At 39.7% G+C, this 13,473-nt stretch overlaps 1 protein-coding gene across 7 annotated transcripts in view; it reads left to right on the top strand.

The window, feature by feature from the left end:
- The first annotated feature begins 4,398 nt into the window (after positions 1 to 4,398).
- Positions 4,399 to 13,473, top strand: part of LIPH (lipase H) — a 52,067-nt gene continuing 42,992 nt past the window's right edge. For all 7 annotated transcript variants that reach the window (XR_009451819.1, XM_059687291.1, XM_059687289.1 and 4 more), the window contains exon 1: positions 4,399 to 4,548. Coding sequence is in view for 6 of the 7 variants with exons in the window: in XM_059687291.1 (XP_059543274.1) it covers positions 4,500 to 4,548 (49 nt within the window). In the remaining variant the exon portion in view is untranslated. The remainder of the gene's footprint in view (positions 4,549 to 13,473) is intronic.

Below are 13,473 nucleotides of genomic sequence, written 5' to 3'. Positions count from 1 at the left end.
GTGAACAAGAAAAAAATTAGGTTCCTACTACCTTGAAGATAAAAACCAATATCCTATACATGACCTACAAAGTTCTTTACAGCCTGTCTTCAAATAACTTTACCATTTCCCTATTTATACATTCCAAACTCTCAATCCACGCTTCGTGCATGCCTCTGAGTCTTTTCCTTCTGCCTGGAATGCTCTTTCTACACCTTCTTCACCCTGCAAACGCCTACCTAATCTCTGAAACCCAGATCAAAACTCACCTCCTATGTGAAGCTTTTCCAGTGGCTCCTTCCCCTGGGATACTCAGCATCTTACCACTTCCACCTCAGTTCTCCTATGGAATATGTATCCATACCTCTATGTTAGTATTATCATTAATGTGTCTGTGTGCTTGGGGGAAGGATCCATCTCTTATTTTTTCCTTATTGTTTTTTAAAATGGAAGTTCAAGAAATGTTTCAATAAATGATGGAATGATGAATGAAATAAGTATATTGATTTGGGGAAAGTTATCCTGATCTTGCTGAATATGCATCAAGAAAACAGACTTATCTTTCCAAACTTGGACCACAACTGAAAGATGGCAGGATCATTCATGAGAATGAGAAGACGTAAATAAGGATGTTATAGTGAATCATTTACCAGCTTGGAACCCTAGACCAGGGCAAGAGGGGACATAGGTCACCTTTCCTGACTGTTGAAGCCAATGAGAGTTATAAAACCACCTCCCCTCAGATCCATCACACTTCCATACCTGTTTTTCCTGTTCTTGGAAACTTGCCTGCTTCTTTCTACCCTGCTCTCTGTAGCAAGTGATTTTTAGGTGTGTTTTTTTGTTTTTGTTTTAGTTTTTCTTTAGCCGACCCTGGCTGGTGTTGCTCAGTTGGTTGGGTGTCATCCCATACATCAAAAGGTTGCAGGTTTGATTCCTGGTCAGGGCACATGCCTAGGTTTCAGGCTCAATCCCTAGTAGCGGGCATGCAGGAAGCAGCCAATTGATTGATGTTTCTCTCTCTCCTTCTCCCTTCCCATCTCTCTAAAAAAAAGTCAATAAAAAAATCTTTTTTTAAAAAAAAGCCAGTACATAATAATTGATTAAAGATGAGGAAAATTGTAATTTTCTTGAGTTGTGATCATTTATCGGAGTCATATATTGAGAACATTGACCATTATTCACTCTTTTTCAAATGATTTTTATTGATTGATTTTAGAGAGAGAAAGAGAAAGAGGGAAAGAGAGAAACATTGACTTGTTGTTCCACTTATTTATGCATTCATTGATTGCTTCTTGAATGTGCCCAGAGATCAAACCTGCAACCTTGGCGTAGCAGGACAACACTCTAGCCAACTGGACACCCAGCCAGGGCCTGCATTATTCGCTCTGACTATTTGATGAGAAATGAGGAAATGGTTTTCTTCAGGATACCTTTGACTAAAGGTTAATGTTCAAATGGTTATGAGCTGGCCCATCTTTTGGAATTTTTAAAAAAAGTTTTCTTTGGAAATAAATATGGGTTCACAGGAAGTTGCAAAAATTGTTCAGAGATGTCCCATGTATCCTAACACAGTTTTCCCTAGTTTTAACATCTTACATAACTAGAATGGACTATCAAAACCAAAAAATTGACATTAGTATAATCCACAGAATCTATTTAGATTTTACCAGTTTTACATGCACTCGTATTTGTGGTGTGTGTGTGTGTGTGTGTGTGTGTGTGTGTGTGTGTGATCTCATCACAGGTGTAGATTCCTGTAACCACCACTATAATCAAGAGATTCTCAAACATTCCTTGTGCTCCCTCTTTATAGTCACACCCATTCTCAGGTCTTCCCTACATCTCCCCTCTCCCATCCTTTGAAATGTTTTAAAATATATATTTGATATTTCTCACTACCCTGAAAAAGAGGGGATGGGTTTCCCACTGATTCTTGTGCTGTTTTGAATGCTGCAAGTAGAAAGGGCCATAAGACTAGGACTTAGGGCAGTGATGGCGAACCTATGACATGCGTGTCAGAGGTGACACGCGAACTCATTTTTTTGGTTGATTTTTCTTTGTTAAATGGCATTTAAATATATAAAATAAAAATCAAAAATATAAATCTTTGTTTTACTATGGTTGCAAATATCAAAAAATTTCTATATGTGACATGGCACCAGAGTTAGGTTAGGGTTTTTCAAAATGCTGACATGCCGAGCTCAAAAGGTTTGCCATCACTGACTTAGGGGAACCCTCTGTGCCCACCAGTGGGATAATCATTAATAGTAACACAAAGATGTTAAAAGTAACACAAAGCCTCCCCACGGAAATGATTTTTGTTCCTGTACTTGGCTAGTTTCCAGGAAAATATACATTGGCTCTGTGTAGATAAACACTTGGCATGGTACTAAAATTGATAGGCACTCAACAAATATTTATCAGGCAAGTACACTGATCCAACAGGGAGCCATGTGTTCCATAACCGGTTCCTAGGAGAATGTGAAACAATGCTCCATTTGTTCCCGAGGGCAGTTGTTTTCAAGTTAGTAGAGCTTTTTGAAAATGGAAAAGTGAAATAGCTAGCAGGTCACCTATTAGGTTTTCCTATTTCCATATCCCTAATTTACTTCTCCAAGCAGCAGACAAAGCACAAAAATAGACTAAACTGCTGACTAAAGCTATGGACCTGAAACATCACTGCTGTAAACTGCTCTCCATTCCTAAAAACCCGGAGATTCTCCCCCAGACCCTTCTGCTCAGCATTGCACAGCCCACCTTTTAATGGGTAGGAGTTGCGGGGAGGAAAGGTGCGGATTGTGTGACCAGTTAGGTAATAACAACAGTTACCAAGTGGTGAGTGCACTAACCTTGGTAGTGGGCAAAGTGCTAAGAACTTTCATTTAATCCATATAATAACCCTGTGAGGTGTGTGATTTTATTATCTCCACTAGAGGCCTGGTGCCTGAAATTCATGCATGGGCCAGCCTGCACCCTCTGCAATCCGGGACCCCTCGGGGGATGTCTGACTGCCGGTTTAGGCCCGATCCCCTAAACCGGCAGTCGGACATCCCTCTCACAATCCTAGACCACTGGCTCCTAATTGCTCACCTGCCTGCCTGCCTGGTCGCCCCTAACTGCCCCCGCTGCCAGCCTGATCTCCCCTCACTGCCTCTGCGTGCCGGCCTGATAGCCCCTAACTACCCCGCCATCAGCCTGGTGGCCCCTAAGTGCCCCCGCCCACCGGCCTGGTTGCCCTCACTAACCCCCCTGCCAGCCTGGTTGTAGGCAGCCATCTTGTGAGGGCATGAGGGTCAATTTGCATATTACCTCTTTATTATATAGGATTTTACAGTTGAGAACACTAAGACTTAGAGAACTTAAATAGTTCCCTTAAGGCCACACACTTAGTGACTGGAAGTGGTGGGATTTGCAACCAGGTCATTTGACCAGAGCCAGAAATCTTGGTATCCATTAGGTCTGAGGTGTGACACAGATATATATATCTGTAATTCTAATGTACTGATTCCTTGGGAAGCATTGCTAGAAACTACTTCCTGTAAGGAATCCCCTGCAAATTAAGGTGCTGAGAACTGATAAACTTAGATCAGAGATGCTCATTCTTCATAAACACATACTTCAGACAGACAAAGCTAAGTGACTAGTGATTTTTGCCTACTGCTTTGGATGAAAATATATTCTTAAATTGCTTGTGTCTTTATTTTTATGCTCATCAGACCACCAAAAATCTAAGCATTACAGGCACTCCCCCAGAAAGAGAATTAAATTACCTTGTAGCTATAAAGCACACGTTTAGTTACTTCCAAGACTGAGGTGGATGGATTCTGGCATAGTTCTCTAAAGTCTTTGCATTTGTTTTTCTTTAAAAGAAGGAGGAACAGAAGGAGGAGGAGGAGGAAGAGAAGAAGGAGGAGGAGAACTAATAACTAGATAGGAAATCTGGATAGAAGAAATAAAAATAAAGATATATAATACCATAAAAAAGTTTCTTTTATTCTGAAGCATATTTTGGCACATGTAGGTATACAATTGGACTTAATGAAATGTTCTTAATAAAATCTAAAGACTGTCCTATGAGAAATGAGTGTGAATTAACATAACAAGTAGTTTTGTATACACAGGCCAACCGAACACTAACTGGATGTGTTTCATTCACAAGAACATGAGAGGAAAATATTTCAAATCATTCTTGATTTCAACACACCAAGCCAAACAACTAATAAACCGCCCACAAAGAATGAAACTATTTTGAACTCGTCATTCTGCAAATATGTATTAAAATATTAAGATATGCATAAAATTGTGTAAGATAGAAACATATCTGACCTTTTTTGAAAAGAGGAGGAGTCAAGTATCTTGAAGGGGGTGGGACCTGCCTGCAGTCCCTGGGAACTTCCTGCTGTCACCACACCTCTGGATTAGTTATCTGAGCTCTGAGCAAAGCCCTCAGTTGAAACTCTAAGGCTCTGGGAAGGAAATCGTTCTTGTGACTGTGACACACTCTCTCCAGTCCCCATATGCTGAGATTATGCTTCTTCATCAGCTTGATGTGCTTGGTGAGATCAGGTAGGTCATTTATTGAATCATTTCCTTAATTATTTAAAAAATATTGTTAGTGTTAATGTCATGTTGCCTTTTATCATCCCACTTTCTTACTGGACTTTTTAAGTTTCATCCAATCATGTTTAAGAAAGAAGATAAGGATTAAATAAATTTTCTAATTTTGAAAATAAATTATACATAGTTTTCTCAGTAATAAAAGAAACTCTTATTCCTTTGGGTTGACTTGTTCTTCTAAGGTCCAAAAATTAAATATGTGGAAAAATCTAGAATAATGTTCTTTTCTTCATAGTTACAGTTTTTCTGTGCCATTCCTACCTCTATGAAATAAGATTATTTCTTTTCTGGAAATTTAAAATTTTATTTTATTAGAAGAGCTAATATATAAAGGGTAGATTTTGTAGCTTTTATGCATTAAGGGTTTATTTTAAATTGTTCTTACAGAAAAACATAATTTTATATATGTAAACCCCTTAAAATGGTGCTTGGCATGTTGATAGCTTAAAAATTATTAATCATAATTAAGAAATAAAAATTAAAATAGTAACAAAAATGAAGTGAAAAGCTTTCAACACCTCTCAGTCTTTTTAGGAATCCAGTTCTTTTTCACATAGGTTATGGTAATGTGGTACAATTTTTTTTTGAAGGAAAATATGATATATATATGGACCCATAAAATGTTCATGCCATTTGAAGTAGCAAAACCATTGCTGGGAATTTATTCTAGAGAAATAACTTTTAAAAGAAAAAGAACTTATATAGAAGATGATTCTGTTATTTACTAAAACTTGAAACTAGATACAGCAGAAGTGTAGTTATATACAGGAATGGATCAACTACAGTACATATATATATATATTTTATAAAGTAGCCTTTAAAATAATTCTGAAATTTAGGAGTGCATTTATTCTTTCAAATTAGTGTTTCAGGTTTCTTCAGATATATTACTAGAAGCGAAATCACTGGGCCAAAAAATAAACTTTTCTTACTTTGTGCTTTTTTAAAAAATTTAATTCTTAAACTGATTTTAGAGAGAGGAAGGGAGAGAGAAAGCATCGATTTGTTGTTCCACTCTCATGACTTTGTTGGTTGATTCCTGTATGTGCCCTGACCGGGATCGAATCCGCAACCGTGGCATATTGGGAACTCGCTCTAACCAACCGAGTAAACAGGCCAGGGCTTACTTTGTGCTTTTGATTTAATAGTAAGTTAAAATTTTACTAGTGATGATATTTTCACTGAAAAGTCAACATTTTAAAGTGTGTTTATCATTTGTTTTAAAAATGAACATCAGTTTAGGGGTAGCTTAAGGAGAGAGGGAGCTAACCATAACATGAAAACCTGATGGTGATTTGTGGTTACTACGGTGAGTTCAGCGTCCTCCTGTGCCACTGCCATCTTGGACCTCCAGATTGAGGCACCTTTATATCTATACTCGGGAAGGAGGACCCTGGAGGAAGCAGAGGGTAGTAGGCTCAACCTTGAGGAGGTCTCACCCAGTGAAGTCCAAGGGAGGAAGGATATATCTCTATTTTCAAAGCAGGAACTTAATTTTTTTGTGACCTGCCTTTTTACTTACTGTTACCTCATTAGTAATGTCTTGTTTTAAATTGATTCTAGAAGACTCACTGCTGCATGATAGACTCTAAGCAGACAGGGACACACCACAATAGACTTCTGTAGCTAGAAGGAAAAAAACCCACCATAATTATGGCTGTAAGCTAGATCTAGACTTCTCAGTATCTGCAAAACCATGAACTTGGAACTTTCATGGGGGAGGGTTTTGAATAACATGCATCTGAAAGCAGAAATTATTAATCACTCTCTGTTTTTGCCTTGTTTTCCTTGCTGTCCAAAAATTAGCAACTGTTAGGATGTGATTCAGAAATCCCAAGGATACAAGTCACTCATTTTCGGAGATTTTTGTTTTGTTGTTCTAACCTCTGTGATATCATGATGAAAATGTTTGCCGTAATCTTACCGGTGTACAAGGCAAACTCTAGTGCATACCAGAGCCACCTGAGAAATTTGTTAAAAATGTGGAGACTCTGCCCTAGCCGGTTTGGTTCAATGGACAGAGTTTCGACCTGCAGACCAGAGGGTCCCAGGTTCGATTGGTTGCAGGCTCCTCCCCAGCCCGGGCCCTGGTCAGGGCTTGTGCAGGAGGCAACCAACCACTGTGTTTCTCTTACATTGATATTTTTCTCTGTCTTTCCCTGTCTTTTCCACTCTCTCTAAAAATCAATGGAAAAATATCCTTGGATAAGGATTAAAACAACAACAACAACAACAACAACAACAACACACACACACACACACACACACACACACACACACACGCACACGCACACGCACAAAACGTGAAAACTCTGTCCCCAGAGATCCAGACTCAGGGGTCTGGTGTGAGATCCTGGAATATGCATTTTTAATAAACCCTCAAGGAACACAGACTGATAAGTATTGTTTTAAATTAAGGCTGCTGTCATAAGTATTTTTAACAGTTATTCTATTGTCAATATTTTGGCCTATGGTAAGTTGTGTGAAACTAGGTAGATATTTTCCTAGAGAAAATAGCTTACTGCCAGACCAGAGATTTTCCTAGGATGTTGGAAGGCCTCTCCAAATGATTTATAATTGTGTGTGTGTGACTCATCCTCTTCTAACGCAAAGGCAAAGGTGAGTGAGGAAGTGGGGTGTGAATGCACATACCTTGCTCATGATTAAGAGATGAGAGCGAAGAAACCTGGCATCTGATTTGTTTTCTAAGCTGTATCCTAAAGAAATAAAAGCCTGGGGTTAAAAGCAGAGATCTCTTTCAGCCAAGAGGGCATTTTGCCCATATGCTTCTTGCTTGTCTCTTCCTTGGGTGGAGGAGGACAGAAGGAGAAGCAAGAGATATTCTCAGCTTGACGATCTGGCTCAGGACAGGTTTTTAACCCATTGTATGCCATAAGCGTCTGTAGACGCAAGCAGCGGGCCTAAGTGGCAGCCCTGACCAACTTTAAAATCATTTTTCGTGAGAACTTTCAGCTGAAAATATTCAAGAATGCCCGAATTATGAGTAATGTATTTATTTTTATAATATTCATTGCAAATTGATTTTTTAAATTAAATTCAAAATATCGTGGCGTGTGGGGATGTTTTCCGTTTTGGACGCGTGGCAGTTAGCTGGTTAATGCCAAATTCAGGTGGCCCTCTGCATAAAATATACACTGAATTGCTTTTTCATATTTAAAAAATTAAGTCAAATTTCATGGCAGAGACATGTCACCTCCCCCTTCTAATTTCTCTTAAAAAAAAGAGTTCAATTCATTTTTTAATGTTTCCAAGGCAAGCTTTCTTGCCTAAAGAGATTTTTATTTCTGGGACTTTTGGAAATTCCTTCAGAAAAGTGTGTTCAGGCAAGCATAAGAGTGTGGTCAGTGTGGGTTCCTGGAAACATCCCGGCTCCATCAAGTAACATGTGGCGAGATGTGTCCCAGATCCTGACTAGCATTTACTGCCCGGCATGCAGAATACTAGGCAAAGCATCTCTTAACCTTGGTGTGAATCTCAGTAAATAATTTCAGGCAGCATTGATCCGGTATACCTGACCTTGGTCTCTGTTCTAAAGAAGTTATTAACACACATCTGCGTCATGTTGGGGGTGGGGGAAATGATAGCTAGCTTGAGCATGCCTTGGAACCCAAAACTTGAAATAAAAGAAGTGTGAGTCAGGGCCACGCCTGCTTTACTTCCTGTCTGGATACCAGGCATCAAGGTTAAATTAGGTGGAATTTCACAGCTGTCATCTGGGTTTAGGAGTTACTGGAGTAAATGTGACCAGCAGTAGGTCTGAGAGAAATTGGTACTTTCAGTTTTAATGGCCTGACTCAGCCATATTGGGCAGTATAATATGAACCTACCTTTGCTTATTGACTCGCACAGAACATCAGAACTTCCTTCTCCCACACACTCACAGTTACTGCTTCATTGTGGGTTATTTCTGTCCACGACTCCGTCATCTTTTTGGATATGAAGGAGGTGTTTCCTCTTTCTGTAGAAGTTTTCCCCCCAATGAGAAATGTGGGGGATGTTATCAGTTTCTGCAAAAGCAGGTGGGAACTAAACAGCCAGAACTGAGTGTGACACGGAGGCAGCATGGGCAGCGTTGCTTAGTTGTGGGGCAGTGTGTCTTATGAAGGCACAGCAAAGGACCCTTTGGAAGGTTCATCCAGGATTGTCAATGCTCAGTGTTACCCCAGGGACTATCCAACGGAGACTCGTGAAATAAGTCAGTCTAGGGATACAGATGTCTCTTTTCTGGGCTGTCTTCCAGAGAAATACAGCTGGTGGTTGAAAGCAGCAATGTCCTCCCAATCAAGAGGGCATTTTGTCTATCCAACCCAATTTTCTCTGGCAAAGAGAGAACAAAGTAACGGTTATAGTTAGTTCCTAAGCCTGAGAATAAGAGTAGTAGTTTATTTTGCACATTATTAGGTTCAAACCCTCCCCCTGCCAACACAGTGACCATGGTGGGGGGCTTTATTTAACCTTCAGTGATACAGATGAAGGTCCATCAACCTCACCCTCTGAGAGTGCCGGGGTCCAACCCCAGCAGGTCCAGGGGTCCCCAAAGGTGTGGACGGAGTCGGCGAAGAAGGAATGACACGGAGACAGCGTTCAGTTGATCAGCAGCCTAGCCAGGATCTCCAGCCAAGTTCTGGTCTGGATCTCCAGAGAGGTTCTGCTGTTTATTGTCTTGTTACATCCGTATTTATACCAGTTGATTTTAATCCTGTCAATTTCTATTACAAAGGTTAGGGTGTTTCTTATCTCCATTCCAGGGAGTAAAGATTATGTAGCTTAAGCATGATTGTTTGTAGTGATTAACTACCCGCCTGGCACTTAGTTAAGGAGTTTCATCCCCTCCCTGACTTCAGGGAAAAATTCCTACCTGGGGAAACAACCTTTCTCGGAGAGGTGACCTTGGTTAAAACACACAGCGCTAAGGGGAGCAAACATATTAAGAACAGTATGCTATATACGCCAGGTCCCTTGAAACATATGCTGTGCAGATGTTTCTTTCCTGCAGTGACTGTGTCAGGCAGCAAGGATGGACCGGCTTCCGGCATGAGAGGAAAGAAAACTGGAAAACTGAAAGCCTGTTTTGATTTGGACAGAAAAAGTGAAACTTCTGCCCAGTCACCTTTAAAAGACTTTTCATCGTTTCACCCTTGACTTTCCACAAAAGTATGAAATTATAGAAACCATTTTTTTTGGTTTTAGTTCTATTGAGATATAATTCACATGCCATGCAATTCACCCATTTAAAGTGTTTAATTTGCTCTGGTCAGTGTGGCTTAGTTGGTTGGGCATCATCCCGTGCACTAAAGGGTTGCTGGTTAGATTCCTGGTTAGGGCACATGCCCAGGTTTCAGGCTTGACCCCCAGTGGGGGGCATGCAGGAGGCAGTTGATCAATTAATGATTGACCGATATGTCTCTCCCTTTCTCTCTCAAAATCTATATTAAAATCTTAAAAAAAGGTAAAGTGTACAATTCACTGTTTGTTTTTTGATATATTCACAGATATGTGCAACTATCACCAATCACTTTTAGAAATCAAAAACTTTATTATTATTTATTGCTTTTAACGAGAGACAGGAAGTGGGAGAAAGAAAGAAACATCAATTGGCTGTTCCACTTATTTTTTTAATAAATATATTTTATTGATTTTTTACAGAGAGGAAGGGAGAGAGATAGTTAGAAACATTGATGAGAGAGAAACATCAATCAGCTGCCTCTTGCACACCCCCTACTGGGGATGTGCCCGCAACCAAGGTACATGCCCTTGACCAGAATTGAACCTGGGACCCTTCAGTCCGCAAACCAACGCTCTATCCGCTGAGCCAAACTGGTTAGGGCTGTTCCACTTATTTATGCATTCATTGGTTGATATTTGTAGGTGCCCTGATCCAAGATCAAACCTGAAACCTTAGGGCAGAGATTCTCAAGCTGTGGGTCGGGACCCCTTTGGGGGTCGAATGACCCTTTCACAGGGGTCTCCTAAGACCATCGGAAAACACATATATAATTACATATTGTTTTTGTGATTAATCACTGTGCTTTAATTATGTTCAATTTGTAACAATGAAAGTACATCCTGCATATCAGATATTTACATTACGATTCATAACAGTAGCAAAATTACAATTATGAAGTAGCAATGAAAATAATTTTATGGTTGGGGGTCACCACAACATGAGAAATTGTATTAAAGGGTCGCGGCATTAGGAAGGTTGAGAACCACTGCCTTAGAGTATCAGAACGATGCTCTACCAACTGAGCTACCCTGTCAGAGCCTAACATTTTTATAACCTCAGAAAGCAACCCAGTACCCTTTAGCTACTGCACCCCAATCTCTCTACCTTTCCTCATACCGCAACCACTTGTTTGTTTCTTGTCTCTATAGATTAAACTATTCTAAACATTTCTTATGAATGGAATCACATAATATGTGGATTTGTGTGTGTATGTGTGACTAGCTTCTTTCACTTACCAAAATGTTTTCAAGATTTATCTTTATTGTAGCATATGGAACCATGTTTGTTAACTAAAGAGTATTTAATTAGCAAAAAAAAATTTCTGTTTGAAATAAAGGTGGCAAAATATCTCTCTGGTCAACATTCTAATTACAAGACAAAGTATGGTTATTTTCAGGTGTTCTTTTTTTTTTTTTACTGAAATTAAAATAAATTTTTATTTCTTTCTATATTTTTTTTTCAGATTTGGGCAGTTTTGGGTTATAAGACTGCCCTGGTAATTTGTTTTCCTGAATAGATGCCTCTTGTCTTTTCAAATCACCTAGCTTGCAGATCTTAGGATTTTGTGTCCAAAAGGAATGCTAGAGACTAGCTTACCCTCTAAGGAATGACTTTAACATGAGAAAACTGATGCCCTAACTAGTTTGTTTTACCTTCTTAATGACAGAGCCAGAACCAAATCAAGCTCTGTGGCCAGAATAAAGCACTGCCACCTGTATACTGGTCAATAAAATTTCCCTTTTTCCAAAATCTTTCCAAAATGATGGAAGGAAAGGAATTAGTGCTTTGAATCAAATCTCATGCTAAGCGATTTTACTTGTATTATTTTATTTAGTCTTCATAACAACCCTATGAGAGCAATACTATTAGCCCAACTTATCATTAACATCACCAACAATGACTAATTTTGTAGCATTTACTATGTGCCAGGTAATGCTTTAGATACTTCATAGACATTATCTCTAATTCTCACAACAGTCCTGACAGGAGGGCTGGGGTTAGGGCAGTGGTTCTCAACCTTGGCTAATGTGCAGCCAAGGTTGAGAACCACTGGGTTAGGGTGAGTCCAGTGAGACCCTCACAAGGCACAAAATGTAAAGGAGGAAGGACCACCAAGATAAATTATATTTATGGTTTTTAGTGCAATAAAAATGACATTTTATTTTTCATGATATTTAAAACAATATTTAAATTATGCTTTAATATCATTTTATATTTTAATATAAATGATCATATGCATACCATTAATAAGGCATATTAAAATGCATTATTCTAACAACACATAAGTTATATGCATGAATAATATTCTAACGCAATGTTTTTAAAATATGAAAATCAATGCAAAGAAGTCCACGGTGAACAAAATATCAACATTTTAAATAAAGATAGACTAGCCTTGGCCAGTGTGGCTCAGTTGGTTGGAGCATCATCCACCATAAGGTCCTGGACAGGGCACATATCTAGACTGCAGGTTTGGTCCCAGTTCGGGACCGTTCCTCTCTCTAAAATCAATAAACATATCTTTGGGTAAGGATTAAGAAGAACAAGAGTATTAATTAAAGATAGACTTTTGTTTGGTTTACCACTCTGTGTTATTGACAATAAGAACAGGCATCTTTTTCTTTTTTTAATCTTGTATTCAGTCTTTTAAGAAAAGCCATTGCTGCCCTAACCGGTTTGGCTCAGTGGATAGAGTGTCAGCCTGCGGACTCAGGTGTCCCAGGTTCGATTCCGGTCGGGGGCATGTACCTTGGTTGCGGGCACATACCCAGTGGGGAGTGTGCAGGAGGTGGCTGATTGATGTTTCTCTCTCATCGATGTTTCTAACTCTTTATCCCTCTCCCTTCCTCTCTGTAAAAAATCAATAAAATATATTTAAAAAAAGAAAAGCCATTTCTGATCAAGCAGCTTCTTGGGCCCATGCCGCTTTCATTTCTTTGATGGATGGTTTATGGGGGTTGACAGTAGTGTGTGAACAGATTGAATAGTGGGGAGGATTATATCTGTAGTCATGTTTGTTTGTTTGCTTGTTTGTTTTTTATTGTAGAGCTTTTATGAACTTTTCACACTTGGTTGAAAACACTACCCATGTAGTGTTTTTCTTTTACTTCAGACTCCATTTGGCTCTGGAAGCACCGCCTAACACAGTGGTCCGCAAACCGCGGCTTGCGAGCCACATGCGGCTCTTTGGCCCCTTGAGTGTGATTCTTCCACAAAATACCATGTGCTGGTGCACATGTACAGTGTGAAACTTCGTGGCCCGTGGCCCATGCGCAGAAGTCAGTTTTCGGCCTGGGCGAGTCTATTTTGAAGAAGTGGCATTAGAAGAAGTGGGGGTGCTGGCCCATCAGGCGACGGGAGACGCAGCACGGGGGAGGTACATTGTTTTGAGGTACGTTCGCTGAGGTCGACCCCTTCCAACTCTCCCATCCACACTCCTCTATCTGAAACAAGTATACAAGACGAGTGTGGATGGGAGAGTTGGAAGGGGTCGACCTCAGCGAACGTACCTCAATCAGATTGAGGACGTTTTTAGCAAAGGCCAGCTTAGGAGGACCCTAATTAAGTTAATAACAATGTACCTACCTATATAGTTTAAGTTTAAAAAATTTGGCTCTCAAAAGAAA

Source organism: Myotis daubentonii, chromosome 3 (genome assembly GCF_963259705.1).
Source record: "Myotis daubentonii chromosome 3, mMyoDau2.1, whole genome shotgun sequence".
Taxonomy (NCBI): domain Eukaryota; kingdom Metazoa; phylum Chordata; class Mammalia; order Chiroptera; family Vespertilionidae; genus Myotis; species Myotis daubentonii.
This window is presented reverse-complemented; position numbering and strand designations above follow the sequence as displayed.